This window comes from Polyodon spathula, chromosome 26 (genome assembly GCF_017654505.1).
Source record: "Polyodon spathula isolate WHYD16114869_AA chromosome 26, ASM1765450v1, whole genome shotgun sequence".
In the NCBI taxonomy this organism is placed as follows: domain Eukaryota; kingdom Metazoa; phylum Chordata; class Actinopteri; order Acipenseriformes; family Polyodontidae; genus Polyodon; species Polyodon spathula.
This window is the reverse complement of record NC_054559.1, coordinates 6,767,979-6,792,789: the sequence shown is the minus strand read 5'-3', so window position 1 is coordinate 6,792,789 and position 24,811 is coordinate 6,767,979. Positions and strand designations below refer to the sequence as shown.

Here is a 24,811-nt window from a genome sequence, read left to right as displayed (position 1 = left end):
AACAAACGTCATTGCCGTTCTTCTGGGTAATATAGTTTAGAAACAAATCCTTTAACCCTTTCGCTCTGGTGAACATTCTACCTGTTCACACACACACACACACACACACACACATATATGCTGTCTCTCTGAGTCTAGTAGAGAACTCCCTGCTGAGAGTATTTATCCTGCTTCCCTTGTACGTGTGCAAATGTTGTTGTTGAAGAAACTGGCACATCCAATTTGCAGGAAATCTCAGAATGTTAATAGCTTGATGACAGCTTTATATAAGTTTTTCATTGACAGCTATTTTTACAGTATTTTGTGAACTGGTGCGGGGGCATTGTATTGGATTCCCGCAAGTCCCTGCCTGCTGGCTGACGCACTTCCTGCACAGGGAATTTGCCGGCCATGCTGCAGTTTTTCTGTGTGGTTTGGTTACTAGGGAAGCAAGGCACAAACAGAAAACAAATGGAGAAAAGTGCTATCGCTCTGTCCATGACAGAGCCAGTGTCTCAATGGGTAGTAGGTGGTATGCCTTGGTTAATAGCATTAATATCTCCACATAATTCTGCACACCACACTGTTCAGTACTTTAAGATCACAAAGAAAGAAAAAAGTATTCAAAACAGGTGTCATGAAGATTGACGTTATTTAATAATTATAAATAATTATAAATCCAGTAACAAAGCATTTTACTTGAGCATTTAACAGCTCTCAATGTTAAAGTACATTATTATATGGATTTTGGAATATTAGTGCTCATTACATAATGTATTAAATATTTTGAAAAGCAGCATTTATTTAGTCATTAACAAAGGGGTAGCACATTATTCAGCTCCCTGGTATGCATATGGAATTTGCTGACATTTCAGGTAGAAAAGTCAATTTTGACAAACTCAGGCTAAACTGACACTTGGAGCAAAAATAAATCTTAGTGCAATAGAAATTAGGGAGAGGGAGACCAGGGCATTGGACAGACAGACCCTTAACGTACAGTGGTGGCTGTGATTATTGCACTGTATTAAATGTGCCTGTATTACCTTGTCAGAGGTGTGTTTCAAAAAAGCTCTGCATTGTAGGAATGTAAAGCTCAAGAAGATGTTGCAATATGTACTGGGCACAGAATTTTGACTCTCAATCAATCAGAGTAATATTTAATACAATTTGACTGACTATTGAAAAAGAGATGTTTTTGGGCAGTAATGTGATTGTAAAACGACATAGGAGAAATATTTTGGATGTCTGAAAATGAAAACTGATGTACTATTCATATCTAGCACTGTATATATTGGGGTGTATTTTAATGTACTGTAAATATAACAGCTTGATGTGTAAAAGTAGTTTATTCAGTTTTTTTTATTCCAAATATTAATTGTTTTCGGTTATGGGAACACATATATAAAGTATGCTATTTTAAGTAAACACATGATTCTGACATGCTGCTGTCAGGCCAGTCTGTTACACTTAGAAACTGCTTGATCTTGAAGCTTATAGAAAGAATGTTCTGAGCTAAAAGAAATAGTCAAGAGCCAGCTTGATCCCTGTTCGTGAAGAAAGGGTTGTATGTTGCGATGTCCAGGTCAGCTGAGCTGATCTAGAGAGAAACAGCAAAGCACATTGGGGTGGGTCAATGCATGAGCAGCCTAGTTACCGAAAACAAGCATCCTAGCTAGGAAGGGATCATTGTGGGTGTCAGAGCAAATCAGCAGTACATCCTGGGCAGTTTGTAAATCCTTCCTGACTCTGGCTGAGGAGGTCAGGCCAAGACTGCAGTTCGGTTCCCCAACAGTCTCAATGCCTTTATCTTGTCTCTTTTTAAAATTCCTAAACCCCTAGAACTGGAAACCCAGTCTGGTTAGTAAGTGTATCTGTTTGTAAGGAGAGCATTTTAAAATTATTTCAGGAAGCGATGTCCATCTCCAACCCCAACACCCACACCCCCCTCCCCTTTGGCAATAACAGCAACTGTTAATCTGGCATAGGGCTGGCACACAAATGGGTTAGTTAAAGCCACCTCTACCGGAGTTTCTCTAGTCCTCCCAATGAAATGCAGTTTGTATGGACTCAGAAGGGTGATTCAACGTAGTCGTTGTCGAGGCGTTGGCGGAAGGGCGCAGCCAGCGAGCGGCTGATGACGATGACCCGTGGTGTGTGGCAGTCCTCGCGCCGGTGCAGGATGTTCCAGATCAGCATGGCAGCTGCCAGTGTGGCCAGGAGGCATGCAGCGATATCCATGTAGCAGGACCACGAGAGGTGTGTGTAGGGACCGATGCGGTAGAATGTGACCAGCCCGATCACCAGAACAAAGCCTGCAGGGAGACAAGACCACAGCGGACATTTTATAAGAAGGCAGGGGGAACAGCAAATACTTATTTACTTAGGCCTTTGTAATTCTATCCGATTAAAAAAAAAAAAGGTTCCTGGTAAAACATCAGGTGGACGTACAGGGAAAAGTCCAAAATAGTATTTTCATTTTTTTTAATAATTATACCAAAATATAATAAAATAGCATTGAAATATATTATTTAGGTCTTCAGTACATCTAATTTTATATTTACCTAATGTTACTTTTATAAAGTGGTTCAGTTTCAATTACGAAATGTAGCTAATACCGAATGGGTGTTTACCACCTAAAGAGCCGTAACCTGAATAAGATATAACAAAGCTGCTCAGCCGATGCATGTGGTGCAGTCATGCCTGCCCCCGAGGGAATAAATGATTGCCCGCACAGATCTCGGTGCCATTTTTCCTTTCAAGAACTGACCTGACAGACAAGCCTATTCAGATAAATACTTGATACTTTTTCTGCTATAGATTTTCACATTTTATTGTGTTTTTACACAAATTATATGTGATATTAAAAACAATTGCTGTATTAGTTTTACTAATTAAATCAAGCAACGTAAGTCAACTCTCCCCCCAGGCTGCAATGGAGGTCTGAGTTTAGTTGTTAGTTTAAACAGGTAGTGCACTCACTTCAGTTATGAAAGGCGTGTGTGTATAATAAGCAACAAACAGGCTATTCCATTTCTGACCGTGGACTGGAGTTCCCAGGGGGCGGTGCACAATTGGCCGAGTGCCACCCTGGGGGTGGTGGAGGGGGGAGTTAGGTCACCCAGGGTGTCAGCTCACCATGCACCAGCTACCCCTGTAGTCTGGCCAGGCGCCTGTGGGCTTGCCTGTAAGCAGCCCAGAACTGCGTTGTCCTCTGACGCTGTAGCTCCAAGGTGGCTGCATGGTGAGTCTGCAGTGTGAAAAGAAGCAGTCGGCTGACGGCACACGCTTCGGAGGACAACGTATGTTTTTCTTCACCACTCCCGAGTCAGCGCAGGGGTGGTAGTGGTGAACCAAGCTTAAATAATAATTGAATAATAAAAAAATAATTGGCAACTAATAAAATTTATTAAAAAAAAAAATTATTAAAAACAATAATTGCACTATACTTTTCACAAAAAAGGGTTTCAATTGAATTTTTAACAAAAAGATCTTGACACATCTGGATTGTTGTATATTCTACGAGTTTGTTCAACATTGTGAATTAAGAGGACAGAATTTACATTTACAGTACTTGGAGCTGCATGAACTGTATCAAAGAAATTCAATCTATCTAAGTGACAAGGAAATGTGTTTTACATTTGACTATGGTAGCAAGCTTTCATAAGTTATTTTTTTAAATTTGTTTTAAGTGCATTAAATTCCATTTATTGTGTGTAATTCCAGACAGAGATATTTCCATAACTATGGAAAGAGAAAAGCAGTTCATTTAAACAATCAACATCCACTTAAGGAATTGTTGCGTGAACAATTTTCATCATGCAAATTTGTTGTTAGAAATAAACTAAATAAAAGTGAGTGCAGTAAAGAGTAGCTACATTTTTGTTGCCCTGATTTGAAGAAGACCCTCTAAAATTAGATTGAATAACTGGTTAGTCTAGGAAAGCCCACACAACTACCGATAAGTGTAAAAAAAGACTAATCTTGTATCTTTATTGCGTATGTCCCCAAATATTTATGCTCATTATATATTTTTTTCAGGAGAAGCTGAAATTAGGTAACAAGTGATCCTTGGGTGAACTGTCTGTACTTTCCTTAGCACTGAAAGAGTTAAATACAAAACCATATCAATTTTGAAAGCGCCTGGCTGACACAGACTGGTGTCTGAATTGCATTTTAACCGTGTGTGACAGGGACAGGCTTTGTCACTGGCTTCTTGGCGCATGTGAGCCTCTGCAGGAGCAGCTCGGATGACCATGAATCCCTGCAGTATTACTTTATGCTGAGGAGAGCAAGCCAAAACAAGTAAGAGAAAAATACTGTGTGAAACCGACACTTGTCCGTGCCATAGAGGCTTACTTAGTTACTCATATAGGTTAGTTCAGGGGGATCAAGAGCGGACCCCATGCATGAGTAGTGAGGGGTGTGTAACGCGCTTACTTCGGCAGCGAGACCCCTTATAGCAGAGGTAGCGCTTGGCCCCTGTATTGGGCACCTTTTATTTTATAATTTTGTTTTTGTTTGAAAAGTTTTGGTTTTTGTAATTTTGTATTGTCCTTTTTCCCCACTCCTTGTTTACCCTGCTTTATTTCACTCTGCCGTAGGGGTTGACCTTTTCTGGTACCCTAGTGACGGCACCATGCAATAGCATCTGCCATAATTGTGAAATTAATAAATCACAGAGGCTGAGTGGCAGTTCAAAGAAAATATTCTGTGCCCGGCTCATCACTGCACACCTGTCGCAACCCCCTGTCCACTCATGCCTACTGAATGCATTACCTTGAAAAGAAATGGAAATGCGTTAAATTCCTATTCATAACAAATCATATTCTGGAAGGGAGCTTTTGCCATTTACAGATAATTTCTAAATGCAAAATAGAAAACAAACACAAAAAACATCCTCACTTCTGTGTAAAGGCATTAGTTGGCTGGGTAAAAACTAAATAGAACTTTTGTGTCTTTACTTTCAGAAACTGACAAATCCTGAATTCTTACAAATAAATGCAATTGCACACTGGATCCAATAATGCGTCTGAATTTAACGTGTGTCTAAACAGATAAAAACGATTATGTACATTCCCTATTGCACCTTGCAAACTGAGTCTGTAATTGTCGTACGACGGTGATGCGTTAATTTTGGAATCTAAACAAGTTCGGTTTGATCTGATTTGACGTGCGTTAAAAATGACTGACCAATGAAAAACGACTGGGAAGACACGTGGGTTCTTGCAGTACCCTGAACAAAATGTAAAATCTAATTGTGTGTGCTGCCAAAAAAAATTACTTTTGATTAGAAAGACTGTAAAAACAAAACAAAAAAAAAAAGAACACATACGGAAAGACTTGGAAAGACATCGCCGTGGACTTGGGCATGAATGATATGTATTATAAAACATGAAAATGTGGATTTTGTGCAGTAAGTGTCATTACAAGCAGATACTTTTTATTTCAATTGTAGTTGAGGAATTAAAGAAACAATGGCCTAACCTGGAGACACATATCAGAGAAAGAAGTGTGACAGGGCAAGAGAGGTCAGGGCTTAACAGTCAGAAAAGAGGGGCAGTACATGAAAGTGATGGAAAGTATCTTCGGTAGCTCATTGCTACTCAAAACAACGTTTATATATAATATATATATATATATATAGATATCTATATATATATATATATATATATATATATATATATATAATTTATTTAATTTATTACAGGCGCGAGTGTTTTTGAAAAATTAAATATTGGATACCTGGTTCCCGATACTGTGACACCGGGTTGTGTAATATCATATATATGTTTGTGTGTAATGTGTGTGTATGTGTATGTGTGTGACGCTATATATATATATATATATATATATATATATATATATATATATATATATATATATATATATATATAATATATATATACATATATAATTGCGTGACAACATTATTGTAGTCTCGTAGAAACGTAATAATTAGCAGACTGATCATTAAGTTTATATTACATTTACCTAACATTTTTGTGTGTTTTAAAGTTATGTAAGAATTAACAGAATTGTATATATTTTTTATTAAATTACTGAAACTAGGTATATTCACTACAAAGCCTCCACTGCACATCAGCTCTCTGACGTACGATATTAATGCATCTAGTGTGCAATAGATTGACGCACAACTTTTTCAGATGACGGATTCTAAATGACAGAACGGATCCAGTGTGCAAAGGCCTTAACAATATAACAAATAATATTGCAATGAAGGTGATTTCTAAAATGTGTTTTAAACGTTTATAAAGGGTTTTACTGTCAAATGGGACCCCACGTGACCAGTAACTTAGCAGTGCTTTTTTTTTTTTTTTTAGTTTAGATGGCTAGGAATTTTTTTTTTCATCTCTCTCTATGCTATGTTAAACGCTGTTGTCATTGTTACATTTGGAAGCCTGTATAAAAAGACAAGGTTAAGTAAGATTTTGGGAAGGCAATCTTGAATGGATTTCCTTGTGAGTAAGTGAGTGCTTGGAGGAACTTTCCTGAAAAAGTCTTGTCTATTCGGAGACTGCTACCATCACACACCGTCCAACAGAAGGAAACAGGAACGCAGCTTCCTCCCACTGCCCAAAATAAACTGATTTATGTCAGCGAAGTAATTTCCCTTCTCAGGCCCTCTGCCTGAACCTTTGTGGGGAGAGACAGCCAGTGGCACGGAATCCTTCAACACTCAGACCACCTCCAATTGAGTTTATTTATTATTATAATGCTTCCACTGACAAAACTTGCAGGAGTCTCATTTGTATCACGACAAGCCAGGGATTATCCAGGTAATATTACCTGACAATTATTATCCACAGGGATATAGTGAAGGTATATGTACAATAGCAACACAATGCATTCAGACATTTAGACAGTTTCAGTATGTGGTGTAGTTAGTTCAATTGTTTATAAAAAAAAAAGTGTTAATACCTAAACATTTGAACAAACTGTGCATATTGTGATTTATTTAAGTTGTAAATTACGTTTTGTCATTTTATAGTCATTTATTTTACCTTTAACACCAGTTAAGTTTCTCAGAGTCAAGCTTGTTTCATACACTGTTTTATTGTTTTGCATTATTGAACTGTTCTCTGTTATACTATTGGCTAAGATCCAGTGAAACTCATTGCACATTTTCTCTTTCAACAAGTTGGGGACATAGTAGGTCCCCTAATACTTTGTGTGAACGGTCTCACTCTTTTAGTTTGTTGCCTTGTTTGCTTTTAACTGATTTTATTTACAGAGCCTGTTTAATCAAGGGTGGGTTGTGCAGTTAGCAAGTTGTGCAGAAGGCCCTGTTTGGCAGCAAGGGAATCCAACACTTCCTTCCATCCTTCCTTCCTCCCTTCCATAGAGGTGGATTGTGTGGCGGAATCCCTGTCAGTTGACCACACAGCTGGACAGCACCACACCCAAGACTTCCTGGCCCATCAACAGGTGGGCACAGGTGTACACCAGCATCACCACCCCATTGGTTACTACCATAAGTAATTGTCCTCATATCAGGAACAGATTAGTCCTGTTCTGTTTCACATTGGTTTCAAAATGTAACTAGCAGAACATGTCTGTAATCCATTCATACAGTATATTCTATCTGTCTGTAATCCTATAATCCTGTTATGACATCTATTTGTTCCATTCTGTAACAGGCTGCTGATTTTTCCGTGGCCAGGGCCTGAACTGAACGTACGGAGTTGTCACAAGATAGTCTTCGGCAAAAAGGCAGGATTAGAATGGAGTGTGACCTTTGTCCTGGCCTGTGTAAAAGTTAAGCAGGATTTTGCAATAGAGAATGCCTGCATCTCACTCGCCCGCTTTTCAGAGGTGACAGCAAGCAAGAAAGTCACTTTTAAATGATAAATATTTCAGCTCTGCTGAATGCAGGGGCCCATATGGAGGCTTCATGAGTGCATTAAGCACAACATTTAACCTTTAGTGAGGAACAATGTCCTTCATAGGCAGCCAAAGCTTCCGAGCCCCTTTCAACAATTGTCCAGCCAGGAAGTGACCTCCTGGGGAGACCAAGTCAATCTTGACATGGCAAGCTGAAGTAGCTGCCAGATAGACCTTTAATTTTAATGTAGAGGCGGATTTCCCCTCGTCAAACAGGTCCTGCAAAAATTGCCATGGGACATCAAACAAATAAACCCTGCCTCATAACCAGCCAACCAAAATGTGTAACTTTACAGAAGATTTAACTTTTGTATTCCCTTCCTAAACTAAACTAATAATAATAATAATAATATAATAATAATAATAATAATAATAATAATGTAAACCAATTTATATATACAGCTCTGGAAAAAATTAAGAGACCACTGCAAAATTATCAGTTTCTCTGGTTTTACTATTTATAGGTATGTGTTTGGGTGAAATGAACATTTGTTTTGTTCTATAAACTACTGACAACATTTCTCCCAAATTCCAAATAAAAATATTGTCATTTAGAGCATTTATTTGCAGAAAATGACAACTGGTCAAAATAACAAAAAAGATGCAGTGTTGTCAGACCTCGAATAATGCAAAGAAAATAAGTTCATATTCATTTTTAAACAACACAATACTAATGTTTTAACTTAGGAAGAGTTCATAAATCAATATTTGGTGGAATAACCCTGATTTTCAGGCACAGCTTTCATGCGTCTTGGCATGCTCTCCACCAGTCTTTCACATTGATTTTGGGTGACTTTATGCCACTCCTGGCGCAAAAATTCAAGCAGCTCGGCTTTTTTTGATGGCTAGTGACCATCCATCTTCCTCTTGATCACATTCCAGAGGTTTTCAATGGGGTTCAGGTCTGGAGATTGGGCTGGCCATGACAGGGTCTTGATCTGGTGGTCCTCCATCCACACCTTGATTGACCTGGCTGTGTGGCATGGAGCATTGTCCTGCTGGAAAAACCAATCCTCAGAGTTGGGGAACATTGTCAGAGCAGAAGGAAGCAAGTTTTCTTCCAGGACAACCTTGTACTTGGCTTGATTCATGCGTCCTTCACAAAGACAAATCTGCCTGATTCCAGCCTTGCTGAAGCACCCCCAGATGATTCCAATTTTTAGCTTTGCCCAACACCTGGTCGTCTAATGGTTAGACGGAGACCTGGAGAGGCCTATAAGCCACAGTGTCTCGCACCCACTGTGAAATGTGGTGGAGGATCGGTGATGAATCAAGCCAAGTACAAGGTTGTCCTGGAAGAAAACTTGCTTCCTTCTGCTCTGACAATGTTCCCCAACTCTGAAGATTGTTTTTTCCAGCAGGACAATGCTCCATGCCACACAGCCAGGTCAATCAAGGTGTGGATGGAGGACCACCAGATCAAGACCCTGTCATGGCCAGCCCAATCTCCAGACGTGAACCCCATTGAAAACCTCTAGAATGTGATCAGGAAGAAGATGGATGGTCACTAGCCATCAAAAAAAGCAGAGCTGCTTGAATTTTTGCGCCAGGAGTGGCATAAAGTCACCCAACATCAATGTGAAAGACTGGTGGAGAGCATGCCAAGACGCATGAAAGCTGTGCTTGAAAATCAGGGTTATTTCACCAAATATTGATTTCTGAACTCTTCCTAAGTTAAAACATTAGTATTGTGTTGTTTAAAAATTAATCTTAACTTATTTTCTTTGCATTATTCGAGGTCTGACAACACTGCATCTTTTTTGTTATTTTGACCAGTTGTCATTTTCTGCAAATATATGCTCTAAATGACAATATTTTTATTTGGGATTGAAATGTTGTCAGTAGTTTATAGAATAAAACAAAAATGTTCATTTTACCCAAACACATACCTATAAATAGTAAAACCAGAGAAACTGATAATTTTGCAGTGGTCTCTTCATTTTTTCCAGAGCTGTATATGGCTGCTTTTCCTCTGACTTTTGAAAACACTGATATAGTTCCTGCTGTATTAAGACGGAGGTACCAGTGAGTCAGCAGCAAGGGATTCAGATGTGTTTTTTTAGAACAAAGGCAGGCTGAACTCATTTGGACTTGGACGAACTGTGCAACGTTGTGTATGGAAGCTATAACTACCTGCATAGAAACACGCTTGCAGTGCAAACATGTCAAAATGAACAAATTTAAATTAGAACTACATGAAATTGGATACCTACAATCTAACTTTAAAGGGCCATATATAGCTTGAGAGCCATCGATCGGACAGCCCTGGTTTAACTAATTGGATCATATTTTGAATCCATTGCAAAACCAAAGGTAAATAAAACGATATTTTTATCCTGGGAGCACAGGTTGAGTCACACAGCCTAGATGGCGCCGATTCACTTTCGGGCTGTGCAAAGAGTCTGAACTTTGATGGCGACCCTGAGGGGGGCGTCACATGTGACGCTCCCAGGGTGGGGGATGGGTAACCGGCAGGGATTGCTTCTCCTCTTCGCACAACAGAGAACCCTTTTGGCCAGACACCGAGCACATTCAGAGTGGATAAGAGACAGGACTTGTCTCTGTTTTCAGAGATCGGTCGCCCGTCCACCTCTCCTCTGGATTACTCAGTGTAAAAGCGATTCTGGCTTTATGCTTGTGAGATCGGAGGACACTTACATGCCTCAAAACGTCTGTGCTGTGTGGGGACTCACTGCGTTGAGGAGAAAAAACATAATTGAACATTCCAACTTGGGGGGGGGGGGGTTGGGGGGATAAATAAAACTAATAATTGGTCACTAAATATAAAAAAAAAAAAAAAAACCAGTGATTTGTTGTACAGCTTTTAAAATGAAATGCTCACCTATAGGTACCAAAACTGATTAACCCATGTATGTCTGAGGTTTACATATTGTATATCATAGACCTTTAGCTGTTTCTTGAGAACCACTCATCCAAACTTGGTACTGGTGTTGCTTGGCTAAAGTTATTGAGGGTACCCGAATTTAGATAATCTTCAGATCTTCTGTCCAAGTTAGATTGAACTCTACATGTGTTGCAAGATGTTATAACAGTTCTGACACCTTTATTCTTTTAGTGGGTTTAGCGTCCGGTCATTCTGTCAAGGATACAGCTAATCAAAGACTCTTAGTAATGTCGAATTAACAGAGGTGAGTCAGTCATATTAACAAAAAAGTCAGTTGTCCTGAAAAAACTGCATATGTATCCAGGATAAAAAGGCTTAAATGTGTTTGCAAAGAATGTACTTGCAAATTAGAGACATTTGTTAATGAGAAAAACTACAATGCATACAGTAAGAGAGGCATTGTGTTTCCTCTCTCCGATCACTGCTGGGAGGCGGACATTTTTGTCCTACCCATATTCCTGAAGAGAAACGTCCCAAGAAAGCCTGGGCAAAGACAATTGTGTGGTTGTGGTTTCAATTTCAAGGGATGAAAACTAAATAAACATGGGCTATGGGTTTTATAGTTTTATGTAAGATTTATAATTAAATTGAATTTTAAAGTTATGGATAAACATAAGAAATATAATACATCCATCCATCCATTATTTGTAACCGCTTAATCCTATAGAGGGTCGCGGTGAGTCAGAGCCTAACCCGGCAGACAAAGGTGGGACTACACCCTAGATGGGACACCAGTCCATCGCAGGGTAACTAAGGGGCAATTTAGAGAGGCCAGTCCATCTAGACTGCAGGAGGAAACGGGAGTACCTGGAGGAAACCCACACAAACACAGGGAGAACATGCAAACTCCACACAGACAGACCCCTGAGGCTGGAATTGAACCTAGGAACCTGGCGATGTGAGGCAGTATCGCTAACCACCACACCACAGTGCCTCCCTAGAAAGACAATATAGTACGTCCCTTTTAAAGGAAAATAGCTTTCATTTCTCTTCATACGGGATTGTTTAGTTTCATACAATATTAGTACATAAATAAATAAATCGGATGGTTTGAATATTATATTTAAAAGCATAGTCATGAAATATACTTTTTTTATTTCCGCATTCACTCCCCCACCCTCCCCAAATAGCCTAGTTTGACACATTTGGGGCTAGCCCGAGAATAATTCAAACTGCAGATCGGTAAGTCAAAGTAGTCTCACTTTGACATGGAGGAATTTATTTATTTATTTATTTATTAATATTATATGAAATCGAAGATGATCCTGTGTGATGAGAAATAAGCTAACTTACTTTAAGGAAGTGAAAATGAGACTAGTTGGAATTATTCTCCAGGGTGTCAAACAACAAAAGCAACGTTAATGCGGTAGCCTAATAAATATATTACCGACCTAGGTGTTTAAATACAATGGTCAAAAAGATTTATTTATTTTATTTATTTATTTATTTACTTGCATTTCAAAAGTGCAAAAACAGATCTACTACTTCAGATTGTCTTTGGGTAAAGTGCATTTTCTGTATCTTGATGGGGTCATATTTCAACTTGGGGTCCTTAAATAGATAGATAGAGGGAAAAAATCATCCTTGTCACTACCCCAGCTTTATTGGGGCGCATCTCGTCGTCTGATCTCAAACCCCGTCCACTAAGCAGACATACTGAAAATACCTTTGAGAGAGACTTTAAGTTTGTAAGTGTAAAAACTTGTCAGGCTGTTAACAACAAAAAGAAAAATGACAGGTACGTTATTTAAATAGTTGTAGCAACATGTGGGGACGTGTAACGCTATATTTTTCGGAACCCCGCTATTTACTCTTTAACCACGCAGTCCCTCAACTCTAACCACTAAGCCACATTGATTACCTCCCAAGAACAACAGCAGCAGTTTTTTATGCAGCTATATGCTCATACTGGCTGCAAGTGGGGAGACGGGGTTTCTTTGAAAGTCAGGATGCACATTTAAAGAACTGTTGTTTGCAAAACTAATAAAAACACCAATGGGAAAAGAGAATCCCACAATCTAAGGCCTGTTACTCTTTTCCCCAGCCTTCCAAAATGTGCTGAGGAAATGCAGTGTGTGTCTGTTTAGCTTGTTGTTTGCATTGCTCCCTCGCTATTGTACCACCAGGAGCTGTTTGCTAATTTTAGCCACGCTGCCTGTGTGTGCAGGCCAGTGGTCCAGAGCTGCTCCAAACACAGAGCGACTGTTGGACGCCAGGATATCCCGGCTCAGGACGAGGAAATGCCTGTTACTACCTGTTATGCAAACCCGAGGGGGGGCTGGGGGGTGGGTGAGGTTAGACACATCTCAGCAAACAGATCATTGTTGTGGGAAGAACTGGTGTCCAGATAAGCAGGGCAGACTCTCATGTTTTTTAAACCACACCGTCATTGCTTCATTGGGGCATATCTCTTCAGGAGTACGGGTTGGACATTTTATTTTGTCTCCTGGCAGTGATCATAGAGAGGACACCTCTCAAACCAGTCCACTAAGCAGACATATTGAAAATACCTTTGTGAGAGAGTTTAAATTTATAAGAGTAAAAATTTGTCAGGCTGTTAACAACAAAGAAAAATGACAGGTATGTTTTTTAAATAGTTGTAGCAACATATGGGGATGTATTTGTGGAAGCAGATGAGGACAGAAAGGTAGTTTGTCATTGTGGGTAACTGAGCTTGTTAAATATAGTAATTAAATGGCAAGTTATTTAGGAGGTGCTGTTTAGCTTGGAATTACCGATTGCCTTTCTCTGTCCTACACAGTATTGCAAGAGGTCTAGAGTCTGCTATCCTGTTCTTGTGAGTAATAAAGTTATGTGTATATTGATAGAGGTCTGTACTCACTGGCTAGCTGGAAGAGGGCGGCTATGACCTCTTCCCACCACTGGGAGTCCTGGGTGATGAGAGGCAGCTCCATCAGGCCCAGCAGGAAGATGAGCTGTCCAGCCGTCAGGGCCACTGTGGCAATCATGTTACAGGCGCGCATCATGTCGAACTGCACTGGGGGACAAACATCAGGGCATTAGAGCAGCGGGCTAGTCACAGGGGCACCACAGGTAGACAACAGCATCTATATTTCAGAGGTGTTAGCTGTTAATGTACCAGCTTTACTTAGTGTTAAATTTATAGCGACTTATAGCAACAAAGTGCTAAAAAACAAAACAAACAAAGATAACTTGTGGATTGGGTTACTTTATGCAGTGTTGACATTAAATAATGTCTTTATCATAGTTTTTTTTTTTTTTTGTGATGTTGAACTTTTTAAATCCTGCTGTAAGGACAACAGCTCCATCCTGATGTTAGGTGTATGGTACTTGGTTATACTTAAGAGTCGTAGTTTTGTAACTTTGCCAGTTTTGACAACAATGGTGAGTTGCTCACTGGCTGATATTTCTAGTGCATTATCAGCAAGCAGAGTATTTATCAGTTGTATCATATTACTCAGGCCATATTTATTAAAGTCTTTATTCCACCGTGCAATAGGAAATCTTTACCCACTGCAGACTCAGCATGCAGCCACCTGGAGCTACAGTGTCAGAGGACAACGCAACTCTGAGCAGCTTACACACAAGCTCGCAGGCACCCAGCCAGACCACAGGGGTCGCTGGTGCGCGGCGAGACGAGGACACCGTGGCCGACCTAGCCAGCCTGTATACAGATGACCCCGCATTATATCGTGGTTGCCATGCAGGCATAATTCGTGCTATAAAACAAGTTGTGATATAAACCAGGTTTCATGTTTGCCTATGACAGCACATTACGAGTGTGAGAAAAAAAGAAAGAAAACTACCGGTGAATTGAAGAGCAGTGTTTAAATACTGTACATTTAGTCATTCTTTACATTTTTAAGCACATGCATATAGTTTGACAAAGGTTTTGTATCATTAACTGGAACAAAATAGTTTGTGTCATTTTCTGAAAAAAGACATGAATTGTTGACTGATGAGAGCTATCAATTAGGCATTGTACTAAGTGTTTTTTTTTTTTTCTGTGTGCATTTGCGTAAGGCTGACTTAAAAATTTGTGATGTTAGTATTTTGTAACTGAACTGTATCCTGTTAGAACCACCTACGCAGCATTTGACACGCTGCACAAAATGTCAGGGTTTATCAGCAGAGATCATTAATGATTGCTAGTTGCATTGGAAATTAATTATATCCTGTGGTTACTTAGTAAAGCCCAGCCACGCAGCACAGAATGAATAAGCGGGTTTGTGAGATGATATTGAGAGGTAATTTCTCAAAGAACCTATGATGCATGGATAATAAACGTGTGTGATGTTAAGTGAGGTGATATCAAACGGGTTTATCTGTATTTTTAATGTAGAAAATCTCTGCTTTGTACAAATTTCTGGTTAACGGATGTGCACACTAGAAGTACTTACCACTCTAGGCAGCGTTAACTCACGCAAGATCGTTTTAGACAGGCAAAAAAGGAAGCAGAGAGTGAGTTTTAGGAAGCACTTGCACTTAAAATTAAAAACGCCATAATACACTCACTGATAACACACTTACTCGACCTGAGCCTGAGCTACACTGAACAAAAATATAAACGCAGAATGTAAAATGTTGGTCCCATGTTTCATGAACTGAGATAAGGTCCCAGAAATTTTCCATATGCACAAGGAAATCTTATTTCTCTCAAATTTGTTTACATCCCTGTTAGTGAGCATTTCTCCTTTGCCAAGATAATCCATCCACCTGACAGGTGTGGCATATCAAGAAGCTGATTAAACAGCATGATCATTACACAGGTGCACCTTGTGCTGGGGAAAATAAAAGGCCACTCTAAAATGTGCAGTTTTGTCACAAAACACAATGCCACAGATGTCTCAAGTTTTGAGGGAGCGTGCAATTAGCATGCTGACTGCAGGAATGTCCACCAGAGCTGTTGCCAGAGAATTGAATGTTCATTTCTCTATCATAAGCCTCCTCCAACGTTGTTTTAGAGAATTTGGCAGTACGTCCAACCGGCCTCACAACCGCAGACTGCGTGTAACCATGCCAGCCCAAGACCTCCACATCCGGCTTCTTCACCTGCGGGATCGTCTGAGACCAGCCACTCACTGATGAAACTGTGGGTTTGCACAGCCAAAGAATTTCTGCACAAACTGTCAGAAACCATTTCAGGGAAGCTCATCTGCGTGCTCATCGTCCTCACCAGGGTCTTGACCTGATTGCAGTTCGGCATCATAACCGACTTCAGTGGACAAATGCTCACCTTCGATGGCCACTGGAACGCTGGAAAAATGTGCTCTTCATGAGGAATCCTGGTTTCAACTGTACCGGGCAGATGGCACACAGCATGTATGGCGTCGTGTGGGTGAGCGGTTTGCTGAGTCAACGTTGTGAACAGAGTGCCCCATGGTGGCGGTGGGGTTATGGTATGGGCAGGCATAGGCTACGGACAATGAACACAATTGCATTTTATCAATGGCAATTTGAATGCACAGAGATACCTTGACGAGATCCTGAGGCCCATTGTCGTGCCATTCATCCGCCGCCATCACCTCATGTTTCAGCATGATAATGCACAGCCCCATTTCGCAAGGATCTGTACACAATTCCTGGAAGCTGAAAATGTCCCCATTCTTCCATGGCCTGCATACTCACCAGACATGTCACCCATTGAGCATGTTTGGGATGCTCTGGATTGACGTGTACGACAGCGTGTTCTAGTTCCCGCCAATATCCAGCAACTTCGCACAGCCATTGAAGAGGAGTGGGACAACATTCCACTGCCACAGTCGACAGACAGCCTGATCAGCTCTCTGCGAAGTGTGTCGCGCTGCATGAGGCAAATGGTGGTCACACCAGATACTGACTGGTTTTCTGATCTACGCCCCTACCTTTTTTTTTTTAAGGTATCTGTGACCAACAGATGCATCTGTATTCCCAGTCATGTAAAATACATAGATTAGGGCCGAGTGAATTTATTTCAATTGACTGATTTCCTTATATGAACTGTAATCTTTGAAATTGTTGCATGTTGCATTTATATTTTTGTTCAGTGTATATGCCTCTTTTCGACTATACAAACAAACCGCGCCAGGGCTGTACCGAGCCATCTAATACCTCGTTTCCACTATTACTATTTCCAGACTGTGTCAGCACAATACTTAAACACCACAGTAATGGAAGCTGGAAGCATGCCAAGGTGTTCCCACGAAATATAGTGTGCGTACCTAAATTCAAAGGTACTGTTGAGTGTTGACTCAACAAAAACGTCACTATTGTCACAACACTTCCAGGTATTTAGGAATACTTTGTTGCATTCCTAAACTAAACAGTAAAATTTAAAATGAACGAAAGCAGAATAAAAATATCAATGAACTATTTGCATAGAAAGCAGCAGTCTCACGGATAGTATTGTGTGATAGCAAACGTTTCTGCTATTAGTAAAACAAGCACATCTACAAGTAATCACTGGTTTTCAGCTGCTGCAAATCTGTAACTTTCCCTCTATCTCTCTTCCATGTCATTATAAGCCTTGTGAATAGCCAAAATGCTTTCATTTTTTCTTGTTCACAGCACCGGGAAACATTTATTTCTATTCCAGTAAGCTAGTGAGATAAAGTGACACTTCTATGTTCATTTTTTTTTAAATCCTCCCACAGAGTTCTTTGTTTGTTTACTGACATTTTTTCAGTTTCATTACATTCTCGCACACACCCCAATGGCTCTGGGCAGATACCATGTCGTGCCATTATCAGGTACATATAGTAACTATGAATAACTATGAATGCATTATGACGTTGGTCTGTTAGGAGAAAGAAACGCATATCACACATTTTAATAAACTGAAGTGAGAGAAGGATGGTATTAAATAATCAATGATAATAATAATAATTTAATCGAATACAAATGCTTGTAAGCGCAGATAGGTGCTGTATTAACACCAAAGGAATACAATAACCCCAGTTTCATGCCATAGTCGTGATGGTGACCAAACAAGTTGTGTAAAAATGTAGTATTTAATATCGTGAATAGCAGAACCAACTCACTGCAATTTAAACTTGTTTTTACTGAAAAATAAATGGTAACATGTAATCATAAGAGCTGTCAGTGTTACATGCTGTCAGACTTCACTAACACTGGGCATGGGAGCTGCAGCATGCTATTTCACATGTTACAAATGTACATAATCAGAGGTTCACTTACCAATTCCAGACACAACACTTGCAAATATTTAAAATATAAACATGCTGCATTAATTGCAGTCATTAGCTGCATATATTATTATGCATGTTATCACTTTACTGTCTTAGCAAGTTGTTGTATTTCAAGCAGTTGAATATGATAGCAACCAACTTGCTCCTGAAGTGTCACCCATCCAGCAATTGGATTTGGCAACCTTGTTTTTATTTGTCTTATGAGCCATTGGCTCCAAGGCAAAAACTTTGCCTAGAGCCATGATTTTGTAATTTTGTTTTAAATGAATGTATTTTAAGAACTAAACAGGCTGTGAAGCTCATTTGACCAAAAGTGCTTTACCAGCATAATTGCAAATACTGCACAAGCAAATGAGACAATTGTGTGATTTTTATTTTTCAAGCTTCATGATGGGTATCTTATTGTGACCCTTGTATCGCGATACGTATCACATCATTAAGACACTGCCGATGCCCAGCCCTTCACTGTAGTCTTGAAACCCATAGAGCATTGTTTTCCTTTCACAAATAGCACTTTGGAGTGAAGACCTTGATATATCTGGGCTGTAGTGGCTAATATGAGTTGGAAGGGTACCCATCTCTTAAAAGAGTTGACGCAGTACTGCATGTATGCTTTTTAATATGGCATATTTTTTTTATTTACTCCTAAAATGTAGAGGTGTTTTTTCTTTTTTCTTTCAGACAACAAAAAAAACCCTGCTTTTAGAATTAGGACCCTAGATATATTATAGTCTAATGTGTATGTGATTTGTCTCTGAATCTGTGGTACAGTGCATCTCTCTTATAAGCTTCTTACAAGATGGAAGTATAGTATCACTTTCATATCATATACAATTAACCACATTACCCAAGAAGAGTGGATCCTTATCTTTGACTGTACAGTATGTGGCTCTATTACAGTCGGTAGGTCAGGATTTTTTTTGACAGTTTAATTCATTTTACACATTTGTAAGGTTGTGACTATTTAACTTTTTCTCCTGATTTGATTATTTTTTTTTCTTTTTTGATTTAAATATTTCTGTAGCCCCGTAAGAGCGCTATGTTCTTGCATAGGTACAGTACGTAAGTTTTATCTTGCAGCAATTGTTTTATCTTTGTTTATAGTAACAGATTTATAGATGTACTTTGTCAAGTTTTTGTAGGACTGGTTGCCATGGTGTTGTATGTAAATGTATTTAGGAAAGGCTAAATGACACACCTTTGATCACAATCTAATCTTTGTACAATAAAATTTAAATGATCTGCTTTGATCCTAGGCTTATTTATGCTTACATTTGCTTTTCCTGTTTCAAAATGCTTTTTTTTATCCCTTTTTTTTGTCCCTCCATTCTACATGTCATTTTGTTACACTGATAAGTACTCTATATCAGAACAATTGCAAGCCTGTGATTTTTTGGGTCTATCCTAATACGCATAAAATAGTCTTGGGCTTAATGACTTGTCCAGTAGAACAAACACTACATTTTCACTTTTTGGCTTAAGGTTATGAGTAGTTGTTTTCTTTTCCCCCTCCCAGCCCCTCTCACTCACACTTGACGGTGCTGCGGGACTCCTGAAAGCCAGCGTACTCTGCCCCCCAGCCCAGAGTCTGGCACTGCCGCTCTCCAGTCTGGCCATGCCGTGCTGCTCCCCCTGCCTCCCGGCCCCACTCCGCCACAAAGCACATCTTCCACAGCCCCACACTGCGTTTGCGCCCGTCCTCCAGCGCCTGGAACACCCAGCTGGGCGTGAAAGCCGCCACGTTGTTGAGGATCAGGGACAGCAGGGCCACAGCCACTGCTGCGGCCACCAGCTTCTGAACAGCCATCCACTGACCGAGAGTGTCCTCTACCACCTTCTGCTCCTCTCGAGTGAGCTGCTTATCAGCTGTGGTGCATCCAAAACAACAAAACCACCTGCGCAAATTAAACACCTTTAATCGCAGCTAGAGGACATCTCCGTTCATTCTCAGCTCAACTCTCTTGCATGTATCCCTTTGGGTGGTAGAAATCCCTTTTTATCCTTCCTCTTCAGATTTTTGTACTGACGGTACTTCTGTGCTTAACCGGCAGACAAGCAGGTCCATTCCACAAACTGGCACTGCCTGGCTCCTGCTTTGAGTCCCCTCGCTCCTTTTACTATTTTTCTTTCTCTTCTTTCTCTCTGAGGAGGAGGGAGGTTAGTTTTCAAGCAAACAGCAGAAAGGCGTCTCTTTTTCAAACTCTCCACGGACTTGGAGGGGGGGTGGGGATAGCAAAAATAACAGAAGAAAGGAAAACCAGATGCCTGAATTCTTGGGGTTGTAGCACACAGCTTTGCAGCTGTAAATTATTTTCTCAGCATCTCATTTTCAGAGGCAGTAGAAAGCTGTGGCTTGGATTTCCCTCCTTCCTCTGTCAGTAGTCTCCACGCTACAGGTCTGAAAAGCGATTCACAGGCAGTGGGGAGACTCACACAGATGTGTCTCTTGAGTGCTGCTGTTGTCCAAGAGGAAGGGGCTTCACTGTTCTGTTTTGGTGAGCTTCAGGGCTCAGTCCCTCTCTCACTGCAACAAACACTCAGCGCTGCCACTTCACAGCCAAACAGCAACAGGATGTGTTTCCTTAGAGGAAAAGAAATGGGATAAAAATTTCAGCCCTCTCCTTCTCTGTCTCCTCTGCCTCGCGAATGCTCACTAACATGTTCTATTAATCTCCCCTCGGTCTCAACCCATCTCTCTTTTACCCACCTATTTCATTACTTTACTGCTCCCTCTTTTTCATTCTCCTGTTCCCTCCCTCTCTCCAATTCTTTCAACTGTACTTCTTGCAAAACTGATGAGATTCTGGTGACCAAAACAGGACAAAATGATCAGAAAAAGAGAAACAAAACTAATGTTTTTACAGCAATATATATATATACTATTGGATATATATATATATATATATATATATATATATATATATATATATATATATATATATATATATATATATATATATATATATCTCCAATAGTTTGTGTCTTATATGGGAAATAAGAGAATTATAGAGCCTAGTTTACTGAGGGGAGTTCTTTTTCCTCGACTTTTCTAGCAGTCTACAATTTTGAGTTGTATTTTTCAGTACTTCAGAGGTAACTTTAGAGTAACAGAGTGTTTTGAGGCTAACTGTTACACATCTTCAAGGCCTATAGTTAGGTACTTCCATCTGCCAAGTTGCATTGCCCTGTGATTGAATGAATGGTTTTTCCATAGCATTGCAAAGTGGCCTTCCAGTCATCAGAAATAACATTGATGTTGGGTGAGAAGAGCAGGATCTCGCTTGACTTGCTGGTGGATTCATATTCAAATGGAGAAGCTGCTGCCCCAGCAGTCTGAACTCTTCAACAGTGTGTTTTTGTGCAGTATGAGGGTCCCCATAGAATCCTAGAATTTCCTGTTTAATAAACAGCACACATCTGTATCTCATTGAAAGGGGAAGGGGGCTGGAACTGAAATAGAGAACAGATGCAAGAGGAATCCGCAGGATAGCTACAGAGGAGCCAGCTAGGCGGCCAGGCGCAATGCTTTGAATCTTATCCGTACTACATAAAATTCATTTACCTTCAGACATCTGTTACCAGTCAAGCCTGATAACACTTAGGTCCATCATTAGGTGTCTTCTGGCAAATTTGGTATTCACTATAGACACAAGATGTAGTAGATCTACAGACTGGGACTCCAATTGCTGGCACTAATTCCTCTGTCCTTTTCGGGATTCAGTCTGTGTGCCATCTTAAGTAATACAGAACCACAATCATAATACAATATGCAGTTTGAGTGTCCAATTCACATGATCTTCATAGATTTGTATAGACTGAACAATTTGTAATCATTGTTTTTTTTTGTGTGTTTTTTTTTAGATGTTAAAAGGATAGAATTTGTTATTTTTGATAGCAAGACTGTGAGAGCCAACTTGGTTGCCAAGCAAACAAGTAAACTTATTGTGGCAGCAGAGATTGCTTCAATGAGTCCTCTTTTGACCTTGATAACCAATAGCAATAATAAATTAAACTAGAACTGCCAGGCAGTTTTACGGCTCCCAAGCCCCAGTGTCAGTACCAGTCTAAGCGTGTTTAGTTCTCAATGTGCCAAGTTTAAAATCAGCAACTTCAACTGTTCAACAGAAGAAGATTTTGAAAGGTTTTTTTTTTTCAAAATGCATCAGGCAGCCATCTTGTTTTTAACGCAAGATTCTTAAAAGTCAGTTGTATTAGTACAGTGTCAAGAATGATGCTTGTGAAGTTTCGAGTTAGTCAAGTAAACCGTTTGTCAACTGAGGCAGTGTGAAATTTCAGATGTAAACATACACCTGGTGGCTATCTTGTTTTATAAAACATAACCATTTTGACATATTTGTATTCCATTGTTACTGGGACAATTACTACCAAGTTTGGAGTTTGTTGGACAAACAGTTTTCAAACAGTCAGCAGTTTGTTGTTAGGGGCGCATTTCAGCCATTTTGACATGAACATTTATCACACCAGCTTCTGCTTCGCAAACTTGATATGGGTTTGTATGTTGATGATATATGCCAAGTTTCAGATCAATCGCTTCACCGGCTCCCAAGAAGAAGATTTCGAAAGGTTTTATTGAAAAATGCATTATGGCACCAATTGCAAGGACGCAGCAGCAACATATTTTCAGCATCTGACAGCCAATGTATCCAGCTTGTTACCTGCCAAGTCAGAACCTGATCAGTAACACAGCTTTGAAGCAGCAGCAGTTCAAAGTTGTGGGAAGAAAAAAAAAAAAAAAAAAAAAACTTTAACAGTAGGCTAATAAAACCATGAAGTCAGTGATGGTAAATAATAGCATTTGGCCAAGGGGAATGACAACTGGGTTGGATATTAAATAAGCAAGTGGTTTGTGTGACGAATGCCCCATGCCAGAGCCTAGAATGTTCTCTCTCTTATTATTATTATTAGGCTTCCAAGCTTCTTCTTAGGAACCGGTGAAGCGATTGATCTGACACTTGGCGTATATCATCAGCATCCAAGTTTGCGAAGAAGAAGTTTCTGCGATAAATTTTAATGTCAAAATGGCTGCCATAAATATTATGGAAACGCGCCCTTAACAGCAAACTGCTGCTATTTGAACACCGTTTGACCAACAAACTCCAAAATTGGTAGTTATTGTCCCAGTAACAATGGAATACAAATATGTCAAACTGGTTATGTTTTATAAAACAAGATGGCCGCCAGATATACATTTACATATGAAATTTAAAACTGCCTCAGTTGACAAACGGTTTACTTTAACCCCCTAACTCAGAACTTCACAAGCTTCATTCTTGACACTGTCGCAATACAACTGACTTTTAAGAAACTTGTGTTAAACAAGATGGCTGCCTGGTGCATTTTTGGAAAAAAAAACTTTCAAAATCTTCTTCTGTGGAACAGTTGAAGTTGCTGATTTTAAACTTGGCATATTGAGATCTAAACATGCTTAGACGGGTACTGATACTGGGGCTTGGGAGCCGTAATACTGCCTAGCAGTTCTAGTTATTATTATTATTTATTTCTTAGCAGACACCCTTATCCAGGGCGACTTATAATTGTTACAAAATATCACAGTACAAAGTATTGCATTATAAAATACCACATTACAGAATATCCTAATACAGATGAGAAGTTATGAAAGTAAAATAAGATAAAATTTAAGTAAGAGCAAAATAAAGAATACATTATACACACAAGGTATAAGTAAGAGCAAGTTTGACTAAGAGCAGTTATAACTTATAGTAAATATTTGCTTATATGAGTAAAGTTAAGTAAGAACATTTAGTAAGTATGATAACTGGATGAGAATGATTTCCCAATAAGAGCAAATACAAAAAACATGAGTACAGTTACCTATAAGAGTAAAATCAAATACAAATACAGTTATAGTTAGGAGCAGTGGTTGAATCTCTCTCTCGCTACAGTGAGGCGGTGTGGGAGAACATGGCGCGCATGTGTGTAAAGACAAGGCGGCTGGACGTGGCGCGAGTCTGCCTGGGGAACATGGGACATGCACGGGGAGCCCGAGCACTGAGGGAGGCTGAGGCAGAGCCAGAACTGGATGCCAGGGTCGCTGTCCTCGCCACGCAGCTCGAGATGCTGGTAAGAACTTTCATTCTGCAGGCTTGTGTTGACTCACAATAAAAGTAGATGTTTGATTCCTAATTCTACATGGTCATGGATGACCACAATCTTAACCCTAAACTGAACATGTTACTAGTTTTCTAGTGATGTTTTGAAAATGATGCTCTTATCCACATAATGGTGCACAAATACGGAGACATACACACATTTTAGGTTATGATTTTAAATAATGGCATAACTCAGGGTTTTCTGTAAGTTATTTCTGTACTTGCAAAGCCGCTTAGAATGCTGTTAGGGTTGCACAGACACCAAAGCACCTGCTCATTCAAAGGCAAAAGCCACTCCTCTATGGCCAACAATTTTGCATCACCTAGAATTTTAGGATTGAGAAATTAATAATAATAATAATAATAATAATAATAATAATAATAATAATAATAATAATAATAATAATAATAATAATAATACATTTTCATAAAAATTTAATTTTTATTACAAAATTATATCACAGAACTCTACCAGAAGCCATAATAGTAGTACAGTATTTCATGTTATATTTCAAAATGTCACATTTTTCATCGTGGAAAGCTACAAAGCTGCCTGTAATTAAATATGGTAACATAACATTCAGCAGGTTTCATTTGACTTTTATGAAGCAAATAGAGTTAATTCTATAGTGTGATGCAAAACTTTTGGCCATAGTTACAATACATCCACCCACACTCTACACACATTGGAAAGTAAAGAATTGTATTTGATCTGTAATTGGATC

General features: G+C 39.5%; 2 protein-coding genes across 2 annotated transcripts in view; one reads left to right on the top strand and one right to left on the bottom strand.

Annotated features, from left to right (window-relative positions):
- The window catches only part of LOC121300837 (intraflagellar transport protein 140 homolog), a 74,681-nt gene that overhangs the window by 36,927 nt on the left and 12,943 nt on the right, over positions 1–24,811 (top strand). Inside the window, exon 19 of the mRNA XM_041229758.1 lies at positions 23,880–24,057. Coding sequence (XP_041085692.1) covers positions 23,880–24,057 — 178 coding nt within the window. The remainder of the gene's footprint in view (positions 1–23,879; positions 24,058–24,811) is intronic.
- On the bottom strand, positions 817–20,701 carry tmem204 (transmembrane protein 204). Its single transcript, XM_041229757.1, has 3 exons — positions 19,486–20,701; positions 13,629–13,784; positions 817–2,291 (listed from the first exon to the last, which is right to left on the bottom strand). Exons 1-3 carry the CDS (start codon positions 19,760–19,762, stop codon positions 2,047–2,049), a joined length of 678 nt encoding a protein of 225 aa, XP_041085691.1. The 5' UTR covers positions 19,763–20,701; the 3' UTR covers positions 817–2,046.